At 40.1% G+C, this 22,601-nt stretch overlaps 1 protein-coding gene across 1 annotated transcript in view; it reads right to left on the reverse strand.

Moving 5' to 3' along the window:
• Positions 1-355: 355 nt before the first annotated feature.
• ELOVL7 (ELOVL fatty acid elongase 7) overlaps positions 356-22,601 on the reverse strand; it is a 45,658-nt gene continuing 23,412 nt past the window's right edge. Inside the window, exons 2-8 of the mRNA XM_044446821.1 lie at positions 14,322-14,412; positions 11,832-12,022; positions 8,963-9,043; positions 7,943-7,999; positions 7,356-7,461; positions 3,396-3,532; positions 356-1,804 (exon numbers count right to left, since the gene is read on the reverse strand). Of these exons, the coding sequence (XP_044302756.1) occupies positions 1,595-1,804; positions 3,396-3,532; positions 7,356-7,461; positions 7,943-7,999; positions 8,963-9,043; positions 11,832-12,022; positions 14,322-14,385 (846 nt within the window). The 5' untranslated portion in view covers positions 14,386-14,412 and the 3' untranslated portion in view covers positions 356-1,594. The remainder of the gene's footprint in view (positions 1,805-3,395; positions 3,533-7,355; positions 7,462-7,942; positions 8,000-8,962; positions 9,044-11,831; positions 12,023-14,321; positions 14,413-22,601) is intronic.

A 22,601-nucleotide genomic window follows, 5' to 3' on the forward strand; every position in this document is an offset into this window, starting at 1 on the left:
AACAGCAGAAAAAACATAGTTATAAATGTAAGATGTCATTTGCTCTCCTGTAAAATTGCACAAATGAAGCAGTGCAATTGTACAATGCAACCATTGTCGAGAGGTATGTTAGGTGTGTGTGCCACTCAGTGCTATGGGGCAAACAGTGAAATATGTGTGCATTGCACAGCAGCCTTTATTGTCCAAACAAGCGATACAAATGTAACCCTGTAATCACACCTTTAAATAGCCCACTCCTTCATACTCTATGACACTTTAAAAATCCACAAAATTTTACAGATTCTATCTTACAGATTTAAGAATCATAGCCTTTGTTATGGTAGTTCATATAAAACACATTAAAGTTGACAGTAACTGTATTAACAAAACTGTTTATTCATTTATCACTTATGAAATTGTATTACATTTCAGTTAAAAGAAGTGCTGCCAGGTCATGGGTTGAGTGCTGCCTATTCAATGTTTTGAATTCAGTGTTTAGTTCAGAATTGATTGAGTTTCTGAGCATGTGCAGTCTATATCTAAATAATGCTATTTCTGTGCATGTGCTGAGTTGTTGGATTAACTGCTTTCTTGCTCATGGTACACGGTGATCTCTTATTCTCGTTGGATCAGATCTGGGTCATCATTGTTTTTACCATACTTTATTTTGTTCAGTGAGTAAACGTGCTGTCAGTGGGTGGAGTGACTTTTTGGAAGGCCGTGGAAGGCAGTAGGTACTGTGGTAGCACAAGTCATCATGATACATCTCCAAGCTCCATCTCCCAAGAAGCATTCTGACATTCACAAAAGCTTATTTCCATGGAACAAGAGTTTTAAAGAAGAATTCTTAGAGCACTGACAGAGGAGTAAGTTCACTATATTCCAAAGAAACAACAAATTCATCCAGGTAAGTTCACCCTTCACTATTAAAAGCAGCTTACTGACCAAATAACTTTTGACATCAGTCGAAACAAGTATGTCTGTCAGTGATCAAATGTACTTTTGTATACTTATTAGACACACTTCATTTCCATATACATATTTGTGTACATCTCTTTGGGTGCAATCCTATGGCTGCTAGACACATCTTAGAAAGCCACTAGAAAATCTGGAGCCACAGCCCTGATCTGGAGAAACACTCCAAGCCAGGGAAGGAACAAAGCTCTGCCAGGATGTAAGGAGTCCTATCATTGCTTCAGCCCCTCCTCCTTGGAAGGGAAGCATGGGTGAGAGAAACAGAGGCAATCCTCACTTCCATGCTACTTTGCCCTCCACGGGATGCCTTTAAGCCTCCGGATTTGAAGGATTGCAGGCAGCCATATTGGATGGGATCCTAAGAGTGCCGCCAAGTATTCATTTCTTCGATAAAAAGAAAAAACATCAAAGATATGTACACTGTTGCTTAAAAACTGTGGGTCAGTGTCTCTTAATCAGTAGTTTTACTTTCCTCCTCTCATATCGAGATTAAATACCAAATAATTTATAATAAAAATACACAGTTGATGAGGTTGGGGGGTTTATGAGAACCATATACAAAACATCCAGTCTGCTGTGCACTTATGCATATTGATTGTCAAGTAGTGCAGGTCCAAAAATGTGTTTGTGGCAGAGGGCTTCATTCAGACTTGTTCTTGTCAATGCCATTTTTCATATGCTTTGGGAGTCTTTGGCCTTTAGTGTAAGCAACATACCAAAAATGTAGAAACAGGATTAAAAACAAAACGCCATACAGCCAGATGATAAACATGAAGACTGGATACTGATATGGGCAATTATCCATGGTGTAAATTTGCCCTATATGGACAGTCACTATAATGAACTGGACCTAGAATGGACAAGTACAAGAAATCATTATAGGTTTACTTAAATTCAAACACAGAAGGAAACATGCAGAATTGAGAAGGTTCTTAAGGTGGATACTTCGTACCAAGAAGTAAAAACAGTTGCAAATAATACCAGGTTATTCTTACACATTGTTCAGCTCCCATGGGAAGCTACTGGAACTGCCAATCATTTTGCTTTGCTTAGGGTACAAATCATGTGGCCAGCAGACACTGTCTGGCCAGCAAGGGGAAAATCAGGGTCCCAACTCCAACCTTGGAAAAGGACTCTGGCTTCAGAATGCCCTCTCTCCACCCACACAGTGGGGTGGTTCTTTCCATGCTGGCTGCAGGTCCAAAGTCAGACTTTGGAACTGGTACTGGGGGGAGGGCATTCGGGGGGGGGGGGGCAGGGAAGGGAGAAGTGAGGCATTGCTATCCTACAAGAAAGTTGGAAACATCTGCAGCTCCTCCCTTCACAAGCTCTTGTAAAGCACTTAAGATACCCCAAATCAAATGTTCTGGGGGAGAAGCAAGCACTCACTCCTCCTGTCCTACATGGGGTGCTCATAATCTTCTGTGTTTAGATGGCTGCAGGGAGCCACATTACATTGTACTTTCCATTTAAATCAGAAAAGCTAGAAAGTAATCCTTTCTCCTCTAAGTTGAATGTGTTTCTATTGTTGGCCATCTTTCAAAAATTAAATAAGGCAGAATATTTAAGAAAGAGAATGTATTAGTACATGAAGGAACATGCACAAATAACCAAAAGAACAAGATTGAATTCTTTCGGATCCTGTGTGCAGAAATGTTTTAAACAATTGGGTGCCAGATTTAAGTTATCCCTCTCTTCAAGAATCTGTGCCAAATATGGTTAATGTCTGAGGGCAGGCCTACTTCACGTTACCAAATCCCTGTAAAGAAAATGTATGTACACATTTACAAATACAAATGGGCTAGTGGGAAAAGCAGAATAAAGACCATATTTAATAAACAGTAGTGGGATTTTTTTGTGTTACTGGACCTGGAGGTCTTTAGTCTGCTTCTCAGAACAAGAACAGATTGGTTCTGGTAATTTTGAACCATGTGTAACACCTTTAATTACACATGTTGTACACTTTTTATTTATCGTTGCCCTTTATATTTTAGCAGCACAACTGGCAGTTGTGTCACAGATACAATGGAAGCCACCATCCCTAAATTTCAACCCCAACTGCAATATTGCCTATTTCTTTGCGCATTCTGAAATAGCCCTATATAAATAGTAAAAGTTTTATCTTACATCCACTATCCACACTGTACTTCATAAAAGTAGGCTTCTTCTAGCACTAGAAAAAGGCTGCCTTTCTCTAGCACTGGGAAAAAGACACAGAGCCTAGGAAGGAATGTCTAATGGAGAGTTGCCATCCCTGAGTTACAATTTCAGATCTGTAGAGATTACAAAGTGGGGGGAACAGTCAGGGAGTAAGAAGGCATAAAATATATTCTGCTTGCTTACCATCCCTTAAGCAAGTCTGTTCATACTGTATAGGTCTGAGACTCACACAGCTGAATCCACCTGTTTTTCCCCAAATACCCTTTCTGAGGGTTACTTACCAGTTGTATAGTTGTCATATACTTTTTCCACCACAAGTACTTATGATAGGCTGGTCCCAATGTACAGAGTCCATAATACATATACATGATCACATGGACGATGCAGTTCACCATACCATGGAATGTTCCTAAGCCACCTGTTGGAAGGCAGGAAAAGATCACGTTTACATCAGCCATGCACGTATCCAATATACTGATAATCCAAAGCATGTCACCATTAAGACAAAACAGAATGACAAAAAAAAACCCAGAACAAAACTTGAGGCTACCTCAGATAATATAGGAATCAGTTCCTATATTACCAAAGTGGTACAGCAACCATTAACAAAAATACTTCTTCGTGTCAGAAGCACCATGTGAATGCAGTTTTAAAAAAAGTATGGGTTTTGTCAGGTACATTGGTGCTATTGGTTGCAAAGTCTGCACATCAGCTCTGCACCCCGGGGAGGTGAGGTCTGTTCATGTAAAGTATTCCACAGAGAAGCCATATCAGGGATGGGCAGAAGTTAGATTTGCATCTACTGGTAGTGAAACCTGGCAGTTTGCAATAGGCAAAGATTTTAGGCCCCAAACTGTTTAAAAATAGCTACAATAAAGTGATTCTCCCCATCAGTAAGGCTGCCACCACAACATTAAGTCCCTTAAATTACACTGCTGAAATGCAGGAAGCTTACAGAAAACAAGTGGGTTTTTGTGTGGAAGGGTGATGAGCTCTGGCATACAAAACAAATTCCTGGGCTCAGAATGCTCTAATTGTATGTGTGTTATACCAGGATCTAGTTGGTGGGTTCTAGACTGCGCTCTGCCCACAACTCCACGTGCACTGACAGCTACAGACCCCCTCCATCATGCACAAAGATGTATCAGAAAATAATGGTCATACGTATATTCAAGCCTTTTATCCAAGCATTAGCAGTATTGTATTTCATTGTGTTGTAAGCCGCCCCGAGGCTTCAGCAAGGGGCGGCATAGAAATGTTCTAACAACAACAACAACAACAACATCTGCAGACTTTCAGCTTTAGCAAGCTCTACACACACACACACACACACACGAACTTAGTGAAAATAATCAGCAGACTATGGAAACAGGAGCTTCTAGTTGAAAAAAGCAGGTGTATTCATGTAACATTTCCTATTCATCTGCTGAGAAAGTTTTAGGGAGGGAGTCCAAGGATCTCCCAGCTTAGAAGATCTAGGGCCCATGCACAGGTGGGCTTCCTGAAACTGTCCATAGGCAGGTAGCTGCTAAGGAGAGGGCCTCTTCAGAAGTGGGACACCAGTGGTAGTTCCCCCAGGGAGGCTCATTTCGAACCAACACTGCAGTCTTTTGTGGAGCTGTTGAAGGCTTTATTTTCCCTGGCTTTTTACTCTTTTGGGATTTTTTTACATGTAGTTCTTTTTCCCCACATCTTTGTATTAACACTGGCCTGTCACCCTGGTTTTTAATTTGCTTTTATTGTATTATATTTTAAACATAAGGTTTTTAAGTTATGCTTTCATGTGTTAATAGTATATTATGGTCTGCAGTTTTGTTTTGTGAGCTGCCCAGAAAGTTATGGCTATTGGGAAGTATTACAAATGCAACAAACAAATAAATCCACTTTAGACCTTTGCACAATGGATTATACACAGCATTATATATGGCTGAAGAGCAATTGTGCACATGTATTTGGAGGTGTAGGCTGGAAGGTTTACTATTACGCAGTTCTATGGTCCAGCTGTAAATCCTTAAAACATTACATCCAATACACCCACACAGTGTGAAGACAGAAACTCAGCCTTTTCTTTTTGATCTGATGTGAAGACTTTAATTAAGTTACCCATCAATCTCAAGAATAATCATCTACAGTATTGCAAAACTAGAGTACAGGTGTTAAACAGTTGTATCCACATGAAGTTAATTTAGGAAGAATGTCCAAATCATTCAAGCAGGAAAGCCTACCAGATAAATCATGCGTAGTGCCTGAAATTCAAGGATATTGTTCCTCACACCCTCATCCCAACTGTGACTTTGATCAAAACTTCCAATTTAAGGATCTAAGTATTAGTGGTACCACAGGGTTATTCATGAGCAATGGCTTGAAACAATAATGGCTGAATTATGCAACGCCAAAGAAAGAGACTCCCATTTCATCATTTCAAGATTATTTGTTAGTCTCCCTTTGTTAAGTTTGTGTCGTAAGACTTTCTTGGTTGGAAGCCTATAAAATCCAGGAAGCAAGTAAGACATGAATTCCATGGAAGACTCATTCCTCCTGCAAAACCTCTTGCAACTAAGTGCACAAAAAAGAGAACAATCCTGACTTTTGGAGAACTTGATTAAACTATTTAAAATTTTAGTAGGTTTTAGATTTTTGCTTTATGGTTAATAGTTATGTGCAGTCTTTTTTATCATTTGGGTTTAAAAAATAGACCTAGAGTTTTTGAAGTCCCTGCATCTTTAAACAGAGAAAAGTACATTAACAAGAAGCTTCAAAATGCTAATTAATCCATGGGCATTTCACTCCAAAATCATTCATTCCCGCCAGTTCATTAGGAACAGCCGCAATAGCTCATAAAAATTATACTACTCTGAGTAAATGTTAAGAGCCATAAAAAGATGGTTAATTTATAGTATTTAAAGGCAAGTATTAAATGGGATGAAATACTTGGTGACTCTTTCAAGAGATTATCAACCACTGGAAATATTTAATTGGTTGAAAAGTAGTACAGCCTTGCAAAGATGATGAAACACACAACTGTCAGCTCAACTAAAAGGATGACAAAAACACTTCACATACACTTTCTGGGGCGAAGGTAGCTGGATCGCTTGATTGGCTGAGGCAATACTCAGACATTGGTCCTGGTATTGATATCCCTAGCTTTGGAGGAGGGAACACAGCCCACACCCACACCCTGGAGTAAACATGCATGGAGTAGCACACTTGCTGCAGAGTCCTTGTATTTATTTATTCTTTAAGTGACACAGAAAAAGTAACTCTACCTCTTTAGCAAGTGAATACATACATACATACATACATACATACATACATATATTTACAATCTAGGTAGGGGTTTTCTTTTCACTATTTTTACTGTATAAGACCTTACTGTGTATTCTGCTTTGATAAGGCACTTAACCCTGAAAGCTGGTCTAAAAATATTTTACAAATGCACACACATTCTCCTGCATTTTCCCACTGCTTCTGCGGACAGGATGGTTGTACAATGCCTTCAACCTGTAGGCACTGGGACCCTTCGTGGGAAACATTTGATACGCACAAAAAATACAGAGAAGGGCAACAAAAATGATCAGGGAGCTGAAGCCGCTCCCCACTGACGAACAACTACAATAACTGAGACTATTCAGCTTAGAAAAAAGGTGAGTAAGGGAGCCACGATAAAGGTATTTACAATAATGCATGGTATGGAGAAAATAGGGGGATATATTTTTCTCCCTCTCCCGTAACATTTGAACCTGAGTTGATTGGGAGGAGGATTAGGGCAGTCCTGCTTCACTCAGCATATAGCTAAACTATGGAATTTGCTGCCCTGGGAAATGGTGATGTCTGCCAATCCGGATGGCTTTAAAAAGGGATTACTGGACAACTTCATGAGGAAGGCATCTATTAGTGGCTACTAACCTTACTGGCTATGAGGTACCTCCTTCAGCAGGGGTGGCCTATCTCCATACACCAGCTGACCAGGAGCTTGGGCAGGAGGAGGCCTTGCACCCATCCTGCTTGGAGGATCCTGTGGGCAGCTGGTTCGCCACTTGTACTCGTATATGGAGCGCTGGACTAGATGGACCTTGGGTCTGATCCGGCATGGCCTTTCTTACATTCTTATGTAAGACTTCCTAAAATAGTTGTAGATTTTTTTAAGACTAATTCCTATTTGTTAAAGTTGCATCCAGACAGAAAGGGAAGGAGGAACATGCCCATTTAAAAACTGCCTTAGGTTTTGAACGCGTGAATACCTGGAGCAAATTTGACTCCGAACCACCAGGTCCAAGGCATAATTGTGTGATGAAAGACATGGAGGAATGTCACTTGTTCATTCTTTTTTCGGAGGATAAAGAAGACCTGAAATAATTTAAATAGCTCTTACTGCAAGTCACATATTTTAAAAATTAGAATGTTACTTCAAGGCCCATTTTAAAATTAGCTGCATGCACTGGAAAATTGCCATTAAGAGCTCATTAAAAAAAATCATGGATTTCTTTTTACATATGAAGCATGAGGACAACATAAAGAGTTACTAAGAATTTATAAAAGCCTTATGAATTTCCACAAACAGCTCTTAAGCAGTCAGATTCATAAAACTGGAAGACAAGAAAGAAGAAAAAATTAGGGAAAACAGGAAAGTAAAAGGTTTTCCCACACCCTGACTGCTTCAATCTCATTTCCATGTGGAAAGTATATATACATTCAGTGAAATTAACATTGTCATTCTTAAATAAATAGTAGAAATAAGCATTTCTTACAGTGAAAAAATATTTAATACAGTTAAATATTTAGTTTGCTATTCTATTTCTTTGATATTAAATTCTGTAATCATACTTACAGTGTCTAGCAGTTCAATAAATTTGGAAAAATAATACATCCAGCAAACACGGACCATCTGCAGAGAACAAAAATATTAATTCAGCACAATACTTAAATTTGTTTTATTTTCTTAAAACTGTGTAGCCTGCCTTTAAGGATAGAACCTTATATATAAACTCATTTTGTTCCAATTCTTTGGAGGTCTCCATGCTATACTATCAAACGTTTGTATAGCACATTTGCACAAGAGTCTCAATACAGCTACAAGGGGGGAAATCCATGGAAACAGTTCCAACAAATATGTTAGAGAACACATGTCACACATCTCAGTGGAAGAGAGCTGAACACTGATAAAATAGTTAAATGGCTGACAGCATATCACGCACAATTCTTTTGTTGTGAAAAAATATTAATGGGTCACTAGTTTTTAGTACATTCATTTTCTCTGAAGTTTAAACAAGGTAAGGGAAAACATGCTACTGCCTTGAAATTTTACAAGTATTCCAATACAATTTTCTACAAAATATACATTTAAATTAAATGCTTTAATTTTTCTCATATGCTATTAGGTCAAATATTTGTGGTGTATTGGGGAAAAAACAGAGGGAACTTTTTAGTTTGTTTACTAAATACAAGTAAAATGAAGATGCTCAGTTGGATCACTCTCTGGATTAGGTCTGCCTTCCCCCACTTGGTGTTTTCCACATGTGTTGGATAGGCTGGGAGTTCTAGGGGCTGCTGTCTAGAGGATGCTAGGCTGCAGAAGGCTCCCCTCAGGCAACGAGTTTTTATCATTCATCCATTCATTACTACTACTAAACTTACTTTAAAAATACATAGAAAAATTTTCTCCTGGCATCACTGGCAATGGGAAACTAAAAGCCCCCTATGCATGTAAGTAAAGTGCCTGCTGGATTGGTGCCCATGCCTGTCAAGGATGGTCTTTGCATTATGCACGCATCCACATATGCATTTACAACCCTTCTCATACAGTCAAATGAGCACAAACATTCCTGGGATTTAATGCACCACAACTCACCCTTAAAGCCATGGGTGACCAGGAGTAATCAACTAGGTCACAGCGAAAGGAATAGCCTGTAGCCCAGCCTGACATGAGGAACTACAAAAGAGAAAGGTTTAATTAAACATATTGGCATAATTACTGCCCTGACGAGATGGACTGTGCACCTTTTATTGTGTCTCTTGTACTGGTATGACAGCTGAAGCTGAGTGCCATACCTACTATTAAAACCCAATTTGTGAAGTGCAGTACAGGTCCCCTAAAGGAGAAGAAGATACCAGAGGAGAAGGAAGCTCAAAAGAAAGGAAAGACTAGAAAACTGAAAAAGGAATGAAATGGTATTATAACAGGAGTTGGAAAGAAAGACTGGAGAGGCAGGCAGGAACCAAGCTGGAGGAAAAGTGTACTTTTCTAGAAATGAAGACATCATTAAGGTTCCTTCATTCATAACTGCAACCCCAAATAGCACAAAAGGAGACTGTGCTAGCCCAGTCTAGAGGTCCCTCTTTCCTCTTAGCACAGAGGGTAGATTCCTGATGAACAGCATGTGTGCGGCATCCTATTTTCTGACACAGGTTGTCTTTGCTAGATCAAGGCAACTCCACCCAAGTCTAGAACAACATAGTTGCTTAAGCATTTGATGCTCTTTAAGAAGTCTTCTCCCTCCAACTGTGTTAGACAGACATGGATGTTCAAGCATCTTTTCCTGGCTTGGGACTGGGCTGGAATCCAAATTCTTAGCAATGCCATTTTCATAGATAGTTCTAAATCCAAGTTAACTAGTTTCCCTCTCTTTATCCAATTTATACAAGCAAAAAATGGAAACTCTTTGGCTACACATTTAATAGTGCTATTTACAAATGGAATTAACACTACCATCTTCTCCACAGGTCAAAATGAAACTTGCAATAAAAACTAAACTCCAAATACCTAAATGGAAGATCAGGCTTCTTTCTAGACAGCTTTAATTCCATCTTCCCAGGGCTGTAAACAGATGCTTGTCTAATCACCTTGACAGTAAAGGGGTTACCTCCAAACAATCAAGCAGGAGGATTAATTTTATTTTATTTGTATCCTGCATTTCAGCCTGGAAAATAGAACTCATGGCTTGGCATGGCAGGGAATATGAACTGGAAGAGAAGTATTTTTCTTACAGCCATCTCTGCCACACATTATTAAACATTATTAAACAAAGGTCCATGGACAAGCTACTAAATATTTTTGCAGGTTTACAACATTTGTAGATGCACTTCAAAGTGTGTATTATCATGAGATCCATTTCAGCAGGACAGCCCTTTCTCAAAATAGCAGGTTACAAAAAAGGGCATTACAAAAGAAAGTTATACTTGCATTGAACAAATAAAAAGTATCCTGGCTAAAAGAACAGACAAGACAATTCAGAAATCAAATATTGTTGTTATCTTCATCATCCACACACTCGCCCCAATAAAACAAAGCAAAACTGCAGAAGGCACTTTACAGTGCTATAACTCGGTGGCAGAAGGATAGCCTGATTCAATATGTTAGGCAATCTTACTTATTTTGGACAAGATGGATAGCTGCATCATTCCAGAGGCAGATGTAAATATATATATTCACTTGCCAATATAGGCAGACATGGGAAATGCATCACCATTCAAGGATTGTACTGGGGAGTGATCAATAGTGGGTCTTAGCATTGTAGGGATCGGTATCCCTCCTAATCATGTGAGAGCCAGTGTGGTATAGTGGTTAAGAGAATGGGACTGGGACTCAGACGATCTGGGTTCTAGTCCCCGCTCGGCCATGGAGCCAACTGGGTGACTTTGGGCCAGTCACAGACTCTCAGCCCAACCTACCTCACAGGGTGGTTGTTGTGGGGATAAGATGGAGGAGGAGAATGATGTAAGCTGCCTTGAGCCCTTTGTAGGAAAAAGGCAGGATATAAATAAATAAATAAATGTATGTATGTATGTATGTAAATACGACGATACTGGAAGCTTCCTGGTCAGGTGTGTCCTGATCCCATGGCATGTGGTGCTGATCAGGAGTGAAAGATGCCTGCCCAAGGCTTGTCCTGATTTCTTCACCCGAAGGAGACTGTTATCCACCCAAGTAGGCTTTCAAATCACCTACTTACAGCACATGTTACAAAACCATGTAAGTATTTGCAGAATATCTTTGCTGATTACCTTTCTCTGTTGCTGAAAGTATACTCCATGTGGAATTAATGCTGTCAGGCCTCATCTGTGAGTAGTGAAAGCAAGGATCTGTGCAACGCACACACACATACACACTCTCTTCAGAAACCAAGGTAGTGCCTTACAGCAGATTCCTCCTTCCCTACTGGTTTGGCACGATGGGGAAATATGTACTTCCAGTTCCCAGTTGGTATAAACTAGAGGGAACATAATTTAAGGCAGTCCTCAAAGTGACAATAAAGTTATTCCTTGGAAGCTGGTAAAAGATTATGGGAATTGTTTTTCTAGAGGGCACCAGGTTGCCTGCCCTTTGTTTACACAGTGACTAGGTTCAGACAACATAACTTATACTCAAAAGCTGTATATGAATTTCACATGGGTTACTGAATTGTGGGTTCTTGACGAACCATTGGCTATCACGTTGTCTGAACCCAGCTGTTCTAAGAAACCATGGCTTGTTCATTACAAACAAGCTATTAAGAGAACTGATGCTTTGTTTTTGAGTTGTGAACTATGATTTGTTGTCTAAACCCTGTCAGCAATCTCTTATTTTTAAAATGTCAACAGTCATATGTTATACTCCTATTCACACATCAGAATCTCGTTAACACTTTAAAAAAAGGAGGAGGAGCCCAATATATGTACCATATTTGCAGAGACTTAACTGGCAGAACTGGGGTGCTAGACTACTTTCAGGTAGTACTTACTTCATAAGTCATATAAATTGAAAGGGCCACTACACCAAAGTTGTAAAATAGCATTATTTGCCTCAAATCAAAAGGTTTTCTGTTCTCCATGAACTTTGGTCCCAGGTTAGTGACAAAATAGATATACGCTGCAATAATTATTGTCTGTGGCAAAGGCGATGACATGAGTGGGTAGCCATCAACTCGAGGATCTGAAAAAGATTTTTAAAAAGTTTCTTAATTCTTTACATTCTGAGCCAATCATAAAGGATATTCTTCACTTTGCTTGCATACAATATTTTAGAGACATTCTTCACCTACTTATCTTAGAAATGTGCTGATGGCACAGCTGCATTTATGCTTTACCTCAGTTTCTTTTTCCACTTACAAAAAAATCTAACACTGTGCAATGAAACAAAAATCTGAATCATGGTAGGGGATAAATAGTTAAAACTCCCTTCTATACATGCCAACCCTGCTTTTGTTTTCAGAAAAAAGGACTCCCACAGATGCTTCTCATTAAATTTTTAAAAGTCTCAAATAATACTTCATGGGACACCTTTAAAGTGAAATGTCCCAAGGCCCTCGAAGCAAAGGGCTAGCCTTCACTGACCTCCTTGAGTACTCAACAAAACGTTCATAAACTTGAAATGGACACATTTGGATCAAATATATATTTCACCTTCCATCCACCTGAGATCTGAGACTTCACCAAACATGCAAACATCTACTTAGGATCAGCACAGCATGTCCAGTACACATCGTTTCCATTTACATGGAATTCACTTCTGTGAGATAGAATTATGGCCACCAATCTGAATGACTCTAAAAAGGGAATAGATAATTCATGGTGACAGGCTATCAGTGGGTAGTAGTCCTAGTGGCTATAGGCAACCTCGGGCACCAGGGTAAGCACTATGCTGATTTACACCAGTTGACAAGAGTGGGAGGGTTCTGTTGTATTCATTGCATCATCTGTGAATTGTTCTGCTTGTGGTTTCCCTGTGGGTGGGTGGCTGGCCACTGTGTGGACAGAAAGGTGGGTGAGATGGACCATTCATTCCACCCAGCATGGCTTTTCTTAGATCCTTCTGACGGACATCTGTGATTCTGCAGGGACTGTACTGGGAGTAGGAGAGGCTGTTGTTCTTGACGTGTTTCCCGGTTACACTGATCTAGACCCATCAGAGGAGGAAGAGGGCCTGGGAAATGATGGCTAAGCAGAAGTGCCGGGTTCCTCAGCAGCGAAGTGCTGTGGCCTTCAGGCTCTGATGTTGGGATTTCTGCAGCCACCTCCCTGCCCACTGTAGGCAATGAAATGCTGGGCCAGACAAACCTTGATCTGATCCAACACTTACCAACTACCTCAATTCCTGAGGTGTTCGCCAGGCATGGCATCTATTTCATTGTCCAGCAACTAATCCTCTAAATCAGCCTTGCCCCATCTTTCACCATCCAGAAGTTTTGAAGTACAACACCAATCACAGCTTGACTGGGTCTGATGGGAGTTTCAGTTTAGACCATTAAGAGGGAGGGCACCAGATTGGGAAAGCCTGCTTTGAACTGAGGCAGATTTAAGTAGAATTTTAAAACATTTGTATGACATGTTATAGTGAGATAAAGCATGATTGACTGAGAAATCCTACCTCAGTGGAAGCCATGCTAACATATTTAAAAAATCATAATATCTAAATTTCAGTTAGAGAACTGGGAGCCCAATCCTATTTGTACAATGGGCCAGATAATCACGAAAAAGAAAGTGTTCCTCTTGAAAAGTAACTAGAGCTGTATTTCAACAAGCAGCTCTGTAAATATTATACGCCAAGATTTAAAAATCTGAACCCAGAATCCAAGTTTTGTGATTTGAATACATTTCAGTCGTTTGGGAAATATGCATAAAATCACCTCAAAGTCTAATTCAGCATTCAACATTATATAGTGTTCTTTTGCACTGTTGCATTGCAGTACATGCAAGACAGAACATTCATGTTTAATCTTAATCAGTGCAGCCTTGTGCAACACGTAATTCAGCAAGGCATGTTTTGCTTGTCAACAAGTACTTAGGAATATGTCAGAACTGGCTTATCTGCATGCAATTTATTGCTTATGAGTGTACAACATGAACCCGGGTGTAGTGCATTACACATCTTACATTCCATCTGCAGTTCTTCCTCTTTAATACCTCACTTACTCCTTCCCATGAAATGTTACTCTTTCATATGCCCACATGTTTCTGAAAAAAATCTGGCTCAGCTACCGCATACAAATGTGCGTGCAAGACACAGAAACAGGCAGATGAATGCTGTTACTCAATGCCCTCCTTGTGCGTTTCTTGAAGGCAGGTGGTTGGCGGGTGAACAGAATGGTGAACTAGATGGACCTCAGTCTGAGCCATCATCTGTTGGTCTTAAATATACATTTCAATAACACATAAGAATCCTTAAAACAGTTCCACCAGATGTGGTGAAAGGACATAACAACTGATGGATGCTATTGGGAATCAAAACTCACCAGCTTTTTTAATCCATTCGTCATAAAGTGATGCTGCCTTCAGTGTCAGATTGTTAAAAGCCATTTTCAAGTAAGATTTGTGATTTCTCCCCTAAGATAAAAGGAACAGGACATTTTATTAGATTCTGAAAAGTAGGCAGGGATTAGTAGTCTTTCTAGAACTGCAGCAGGCATTAAAAGGAAGCAAGCTAGCTGAAAAAGCCTAGATATTAGTTATGGACGGAATATGTCACAGACTGATTATTTGAGATGAGCTTTCTCACTATTAACCAATTTACCACAGTTACAGTGGGTTGGCTCAACTGCACCTTTGAGACTGGTCAGTCCAATGGCATGTACCACTCTACCCATCCTCCCCATTACTGAGATGGCTTCCCTGGTTATAGCCAAAAAGTGGTTAACTCTGAGCTCATCCAGCTTCCAAGCAGCAAGCATGCCACATAAGTAACATATACTTGGTCTTGTCAATCGCAAGAAAATAATTTGACTTGAGCTGCCCTGATGGTAAATTTGACATGAAGCTGGCTCACAAAATTGGCACCAACTTGCAACACAACTATTAACTCAAGTAGCACTCACTGCATTGGTTCTCGACTGCCGTCTCCTCTGACCAAGCATGTCAGGCAGTTAGGTGACTTGGTCCTAGGCTTGTTTCCAAATTCCAAGTACAATTCAAATTATGTAGTGGACAGAAGGCAGAGCATCTTGTTATGGCCTCTTTGTACAAAGTATTGCTCTCCAGAACACAGCCTGCTAATAACTGGCTCCCTACCCTTCCTACCCGCAGCCCCAAAAATGTCCTTATTTACCACATTTCTCAAAATGTGTAAAGTAACTACATAGAAATACATATACCAGGGAAGGTTATGTCCCTCTAATAACATGCTACCTGGGTGCCTTAAAGAGAGAATCTAAAATAGGGAGGCTTCCTCCATTGGTTCAGTTGGTGTCAATTAGTACTTGAGTTCTCTTCATCTCAGAATGATCCTGCAGTAACCATGGTACCTAAATAATGCCAATTTTCTTTCTGTTGTATCATGTCTATTAGATTGCAAGCTATTATTGCAAAATGCCTTGAGTGCGTTAGCAGAAAATTGAATAATTACACAACCTCACTTATCCCAGCTAATCAGGTTGACTTCAGTCAGAAGGTACATCAGGAGGCAAAGTACCCGGAGAAGGGCTTTCTCTGCGGTGGTGCCCCATCTATGGAATGCGCTCCACAGAGAGGTCTGCCTGGCGCCGTCATTATTTGTTTTTTGGCGCCAGGCTAAGACCTTTTTATTTCAACAATATTTTAACAATGCTTAATATCTATAGGTTTTACTTATGCAGCCAGGGTGTTTCCGGGTTTTAACTGTATTTGTATCATGTTTATTTATGTGAGCCATCCTGAGGCTATAAGCGATGGAACGGCATACAAAAACTCTAAATAAATAAATGTGTTCTTTAGAATTTATTATTATAAAGTCAACTTTTGTTCCAAGCAACAATAGTGAAAGTGGCACCAACTGTTTTTCTACTCTGCTACACTCAAGGGAGGATCTTTTAAGCAACAGGACTAGGATTTCAATGGTCTGTTTTGAAACTGTTCCAGATGTAATGAAAAAGCTTTTTGGGGGGTGGAATTACTTTGCTGCTTTATCATCACTATGTATTTCCATTTATTTTATAACTTGTAATGCTCTGAGTGTTGCATCGACTCATGAATATTTCATTTTCAGCACACTCAATATGAAACTGCATAATTACCTGGGCTAAAGAATGCTCTAAACATTGGCAAACGCCCACAATGCAATTCAATGAGATCATAGCTAAATAAAGTCATAATCATTTCAGAAAACAACCTCTTTAGGGTACAATCCTATCTCAATTTGAAGGCTCACCATCATCCAATGCAAAGCAGGATGCCCTGCATGTTTGCAGGTATGTAAACAGATATTTTCTGCGGTCTCTTGAAGGTGTCTCAAACATGGAGGGAAGGAGGCTGAAGCATCTTCAAAATACTTGGTATCCTGGCTACCCCAATTTCCTCCCCTTTCCACTTCTAAATGCCCCCCTCTCTTTTAGGTCACTTTCCTGACCCTGGAGAGCTGACAACATGGTCTTTCTGTACCTGCTGTGAGACTGTAAATAGCAGCTATATTCCACCCTTCCTCTGAGAAGATGAAGAATAACACAGATGGCCTCCCAACAGCATCTTGAGATAAATTAATGCAGCCCTCTCCAACCTGGAGTCCTCCTGATTATCGGACTACAGCTCCCATCATTCTCCAGCCTGAATGGCCATATGGGAGAAGACCCGGCTGGGGAAGAATGAATTAATGGAAGAGAAATGAGAAGACCTCAGAGGGAACTAGGAGATGTTTTATTATGAAGAAAGAGTGTAAACACAATATATTTCTAGCTAAAACTCTTCTTATTTGATTGGTTACAAATTTAGCTTTATGCTATCTTCCTGACGCAGGATTACTTGACAAGTTTCATAGGAGTGGTTGGACAGTAATGGAAATTATTGGTGATTCCCAGACCTGCTGCCACAAACCATAAACACATATTCCAATAGAGAGAAGTGTTCCCCCCCTGCCCCGGAAAGTCAGAAGTTCCATGTCTTTGCAGGACCATGCGCAGCTTCACATGAGATGTCAATTAAGAAGGGTTGAGTGAGATAGAAGAATAGACAGGTGACTCATTCTTCCCATCCTACAACATCTACCACCATTGTGAAAAAGTCCACAACTCAAATTATTTCCTACACATAACCAGACCTTATAATAAAGTGGACACAAGTGGGACCCAGTATGGAAGAATATTCAAAACATTCCTCAGATGTTTGGGCTTACAGTTGATGGCAGTACAATATCCAATGCTGATCCGATTCAAGGCTTTGGTGATCACCTATAAAGCCCTTAACGGCTTGGGACATGGATACCTAAAGGAACGCCTGCTTCCATATTTGCCCTCCCGCTCCGAGATCAGCAGCAGAGGCCCTCCTCCGGGAGCCCTCCGGGAGAGACATCAGGAGGCAAAGTACCCGGAGGAGGTGGCGCCCTGCCTATGGAATGACGGGTGCGGTGATGCCCCGCCTACGGAATGAGCTCCCCAGAAAGGTCCGCCTGGGGCCGTCATTATTTGTTTTTCAGCGCCAGGCTAAGAACTTTTTTTTCAAATGATATTTTAACAATGTTTAATATCTATAGGTTTTAATTGTGCAACCAGGGTGTTTCTGGGTTTTAACTGCATTTGTATTATGTTTATTTAAGTGAGCCATCCTGAGGCTATATAGCAAGGGGACGGCATTACTATTGATAGACACGTAAGTAAATCAAAGATATATGGGGGGCTTATGCACCATTTATATAATGGTGCTGTGCAAAGTGAAATAAAATCTAAATTCAAGTCTGCTTATGCATTTTGTAGGGAGTTAATAGGGCTACCCAACTAAACAAAAAAGTAGGATTTCTATCAGCATTCAACAAAACCACACAAGAATTGCAATTTACCAGTATATGTTGTATGAAATTAGTACATTAATAATTGGAAAACATTTATATAAGCAGTTGAGACACATTATGCACATCAAACTACAGAGGAAATAAATATACCAATGTATATACATCAACAGCATCAGCCAAGTAATTACACAGGTAATCAATAGTTGCAATCCATTTATATCACCTTCATCAACAGAACCCATGTACTGCCTGGCACCATTACTCTTCTATGGGGTGGTTGGCTTCTGGAGCACAAGTACATTCCAAAGAAAAAGAGAGTGGGAGAAAATTAAACGATCACTTTTAGTATGATATTGACATTTTTTCAAAATATACCTGACTACTTGGCTTTAGTTAATTGACCAGCAGACCGCTGACAATTTATCATGCTGAGGGAGTACTTGTCATATTGGATTTTGCAAGTCTTCTGACATAGGAGTATCAGGAGCCCCAGATCTGAAATCCTTTGATATCGGAGCTGATACTGGAGGCGAAGCCCTGCCTCACTCCTCTCACAGCTGGCTGGGAAAGAACCACACCAGCTGCTTCTCTGAAGATGTAACCAGGCCTTGGAGAGAGAGAAAAGGGGAGTGCCAGAGGACGGGAAAAGGAGAGGCTGAAGCCAGCACCTTACACAAATTCCCATTGCACTCCAGCCTCATTCCTTCCCCAGCACTTAAGACCAGGGTTTTGCTGACTGAGATGTTTGATAGTATAATACATATGCAATAGCACCATGTTAGGTGTGTATTCATATATTTAAACATTTACATTGCCATTGAAAAAAGGAACAAAATATGCATGATAATACTTGCATGCAAATAAGCTTATATACACACACAGTCAAGTAGTTCTGCTTGACTGTAGTACATAGAATAATAAACATGCTGATTGCAGATTTTAACTAGGTTACTCTCTTTTTAAAAAACAAGAAACAAATTATTTCAATAGAGCTGTTAAAAGTTTGACTGCAAGTTTTCCCCATAAAAGAACAGTGTTCATTAAGAAAGAACTTTCTGAAAAATGCTGTTGTAAATTCACAAGTATCAAGAATATTTTAAATGTAAGTGGTCTTAATTAAAAATCTGCCAGGAAAGGATGTGTCTAAAGTTGTCATTTTAAATGGATAGATGTATTGATGTTAACTAAATGGGACCTTGGTACTGAAGGTACACGGAGTATTGGGCATTTGGGACACAAGAAGAGAGAAGAAGCAAATCCTTCGTGTCCAGCTTGAAAGTTTTCCAGGGAGTTGCAGCTGGAAGCAGAATGCTGGCAAATGGACCCTTGGTTTTATTCCACAGGGCTATGTTCCTGTAGTTTTAGATGAAACAACTTCAGTGCCATCTGTACAACTCAACTGAATTCATGCGCAGAGAGATCCTATCAGCCTCTTAAAATCCTTCTGAGCTCAGTGGAGCTTACTTCCAAGCTAAATGCATATAGGATCATACCCTATTGCATGCCCAATTTTAAACTAACCAAATTCTTCAATAGCCTTGCTACAGTTTTGTCCTTCCTTGGCAGCTTGTCAACGATAAATTGGCTGTACAAAGTCAGGAACAGACTTTACTAGGGTAAACAAGAAGAGTTGGTGAGAAGAATAAGAATATCAGGTCTGCAAGGCAAGGTCCCTTTACCATGCCTCACATTCTTAGAAATTATTAGGCTTTAAGGGCTTGTTATTTTCCATGATTTAAAAAGGAAGCTCACCTAACTTACTCAAAAAGAAGCAGACAGCCAATAACTATTCTCTTCTAATTCCCAATTTAGCAAAGAAAAACATGCAGTTTCTTCATCATCATTTCCCCACCACCACCACTTTTAGTCACACCATCAATGACAAAAATGAGCAATGCCAATTTTGAAAAAGCAAATGGTAACCAAAGTAAAATGAAAGAGGCAATTGCCTAGCAACATCCAAGCATGTAAGGAATTGAAAACTTTCCCAGGGGGAAAACAAGCAAACTTTGAAACTGTGACAACAGAAGAAATAAAACCAGCCAGCCATTGTTTCAGTAAGTCTTTTAAAGACACAGATAACGATTAATTAGTGCCCCTTACCCAAATGCTACGGCATCCCTCAATTATATATTTTCTTTATGCATTGTTTATTTTTTAAAAAATCCTCATCTGAAAACCCAAAATATGCAATATAAACCAGAAAATATCAAATGTCCTTAGGGAAAAGTCAGAATTACTCTAAAGTTCATGCTAAATGTACCATTACTCAAACTAATGGCATAAACAACGCCTGACACTCAAAACTATTCAGGTAGCACAGAGTGCTAGGAACGTACCTGCCTCATAGCTACACAATCTCTCCTAATGCTACACTAAGATGCTGCCTCTTAAAATCTATAGCTTCATATGCTTATGTACAAAAATATAGTCCAACAGGCCACAGCAATGAAGAAGGCAACAATGCCTTAGTTTGAGTGACTCCGGCACAAGAGACAGCAAGAAGAAAAACCCAACTACAGACTCACCCTTAGTAGCACTGCCAAGGAAGAGGAGGTTTTTGAAACCTGCAACACTCACCTATTGCAAAGGAATCTTGAGCAATACAGTGATTAGAAAACAAGATACAGAACCTTCTGCAATGCCTAGGCAGCTGTGGCAGCCATCTACAAAATATGCTAAACCCACAGCAAGGTAATATCCTGACTAGAACCAATTAAAATGTCACATACTAGCAAGAGTTTTCCAAAAACTTGTGTAGTCCTGTCCCCTTCCCCTGTCCCCTCACTTGCTGTTTTCTTCCACATTCAGCCTAAAGAAACGTTTTGGAGAACTCAAAAGCTTGCTTGCTGGTATGTGACATATGTAATTGGTCCTGATCATCACTATTACCTTACTGTGGTGTATGAAATCTTGAGAATGGATAGGACTAAAAACCCAAGGCGGAATCGATTGCAAGACAGAATTTGGTTACTGCTCGATCCCCAGGGTATTCTAAAGACTCTGTCCTCTTGCCTCTACCTAGCAGTCCACAAGGATGGCACAGTGCATTCAAACATCCCAACAGCTCGGAACGAAATAGCATCAGCAATGGAATACTGGCAAAGAGTAGGGTGTAGACAGACGAGGCTATGAGCTGTCAACAGGAGGGGAAGATGGCTGAACAGCGGACAAAAAGGAAGCAAAATAGAAGGCAGATGCAAAAGTTGCAGGGGAGGCAGAAGAGTAAGGAAAAGGCCCAGAGATGGAAAGGTGACAGTCACCAGGGTGGGCAACAGGCATGACGATCAAGAGAAGAAAGTCTCAGCATGCTGAGCAATGCTTTCTTTATGACATTTGGATAGAAAGTTCTGTGAAATGTAAGGAGGTGTGTTGGGATCTCTCAAAAGAGATTCAAGAACAAAGTGTGCACTTGAGGCACTAAATTGAGAACCTCCCATGGAACAAGGTGTGGCTGCCCAAAGTATATGAGAAATTTTCAGGTACCAGGGACAGATCATGTGAAGAAATTTAGTTGGTCCAAATGAGGAAGGAAAAGAGGCAGGCAAAGGAGGAAAGATACAGAGAACTCTTTAAAATAATGGACAACTGTTTATAGAGTTCCCTGTTATTGGAATTATTGTCAATGGCACATGAAGACTGGATGTAAGCTTAGGTAATAAGAGGGCAACACTACCTCTAATATAAGGGTAGTTGTAAATTCCATTCTAAGAGGCCTCACAAAAGATTCAGAGCTTGACATTAATATCACAGAGAACTGCATATAGCACTCTTCTCCTACCTGGCACTCTCGAAGTGCATTCTTTACTTATTTATTCTATTTAACCAAACTTCTCTGGGTGGTGAACAACCCAATCATAAATACAATAAAATACAGTATTACTGTTTCAACCCAGTTGCTTTAATAGAGTAGCACTCAAATCAACAAATGACACCAACAGAGGGTATCAATTTAAAAAAAGTAATTCAGCAGGAAGATGCAAAATATTTAATATAATGAAAAGTGATGGTTCAGGAGAAGTAAAAAATGCAATTTTAATGCAGTCCACACAATAAATATTTGCCATTTAAAATATATCCCATTTAAAATATACATTAATAGGCAAAATGTAGATGTTTTATTTACATACAAAAGTTAGAAAAGAATAGCTAGTGGAAAAAATTCCATTTTACAAATGGCCAGACCAGTCTTAATAGTGGACCAGAATGCACACCGCTATTGCCTGATCACTTCTGTTGCAAGCAGAAGCAGCTAAAAACCATACCTGTAAGTGGGCTATTTACTTTTTGTTGCTTGTTGCTAGTTGCGAAGTCATGTCCGACCCATCGCAACCCCATGGACAACATTCCTTCAGTCCTTCCTGTCCTCCACCCATCCCCCGGAGTCCACTTAAGCTCATGCCAACTGCTTCAGTGACTCCATCTAGCCACCTCATTCTCTGCCGTCCCCTTCTTCTTTTCCCGTCAATTGTTCCCAGCATTAGGCTCTTCTCCAGGGAGTCCTTCTCATTAGGTGGCCAAAGTACTTGAGTTTCATCTTCAGGATCTGGCCTTCTAAAGAGGGTTGATCTCCTCTAGGACTGACTGGTTTGATCGCCTTGCAGTCCAAGGGACTCGCAGGAGTCTCCTCCAGCACCACAACTCAAAGGCCTCAATTCTTTGGCACTCAGCCTTCCTTATGGTCCAACTTTCATAGTCATACATTGCAACTGGGAAAACCATAGCCTTGATTATACGCACTTTTGTCGGCAGGGTGATGTCTCTGCTTTTTAGAATGTTGTCTAGATTTGCCATAGCTTTCCTCCCCAGGAGCAAGTGTCTTTTA

The sequence above is a fragment of the Varanus komodoensis genome, unplaced genomic scaffold, assembly GCF_004798865.1.
Source record: "Varanus komodoensis strain SLA01 unplaced genomic scaffold, ASM479886v1 scaffold5, whole genome shotgun sequence".
Lineage (NCBI taxonomy): Eukaryota > Metazoa > Chordata > Lepidosauria > Squamata > Varanidae > Varanus > Varanus komodoensis.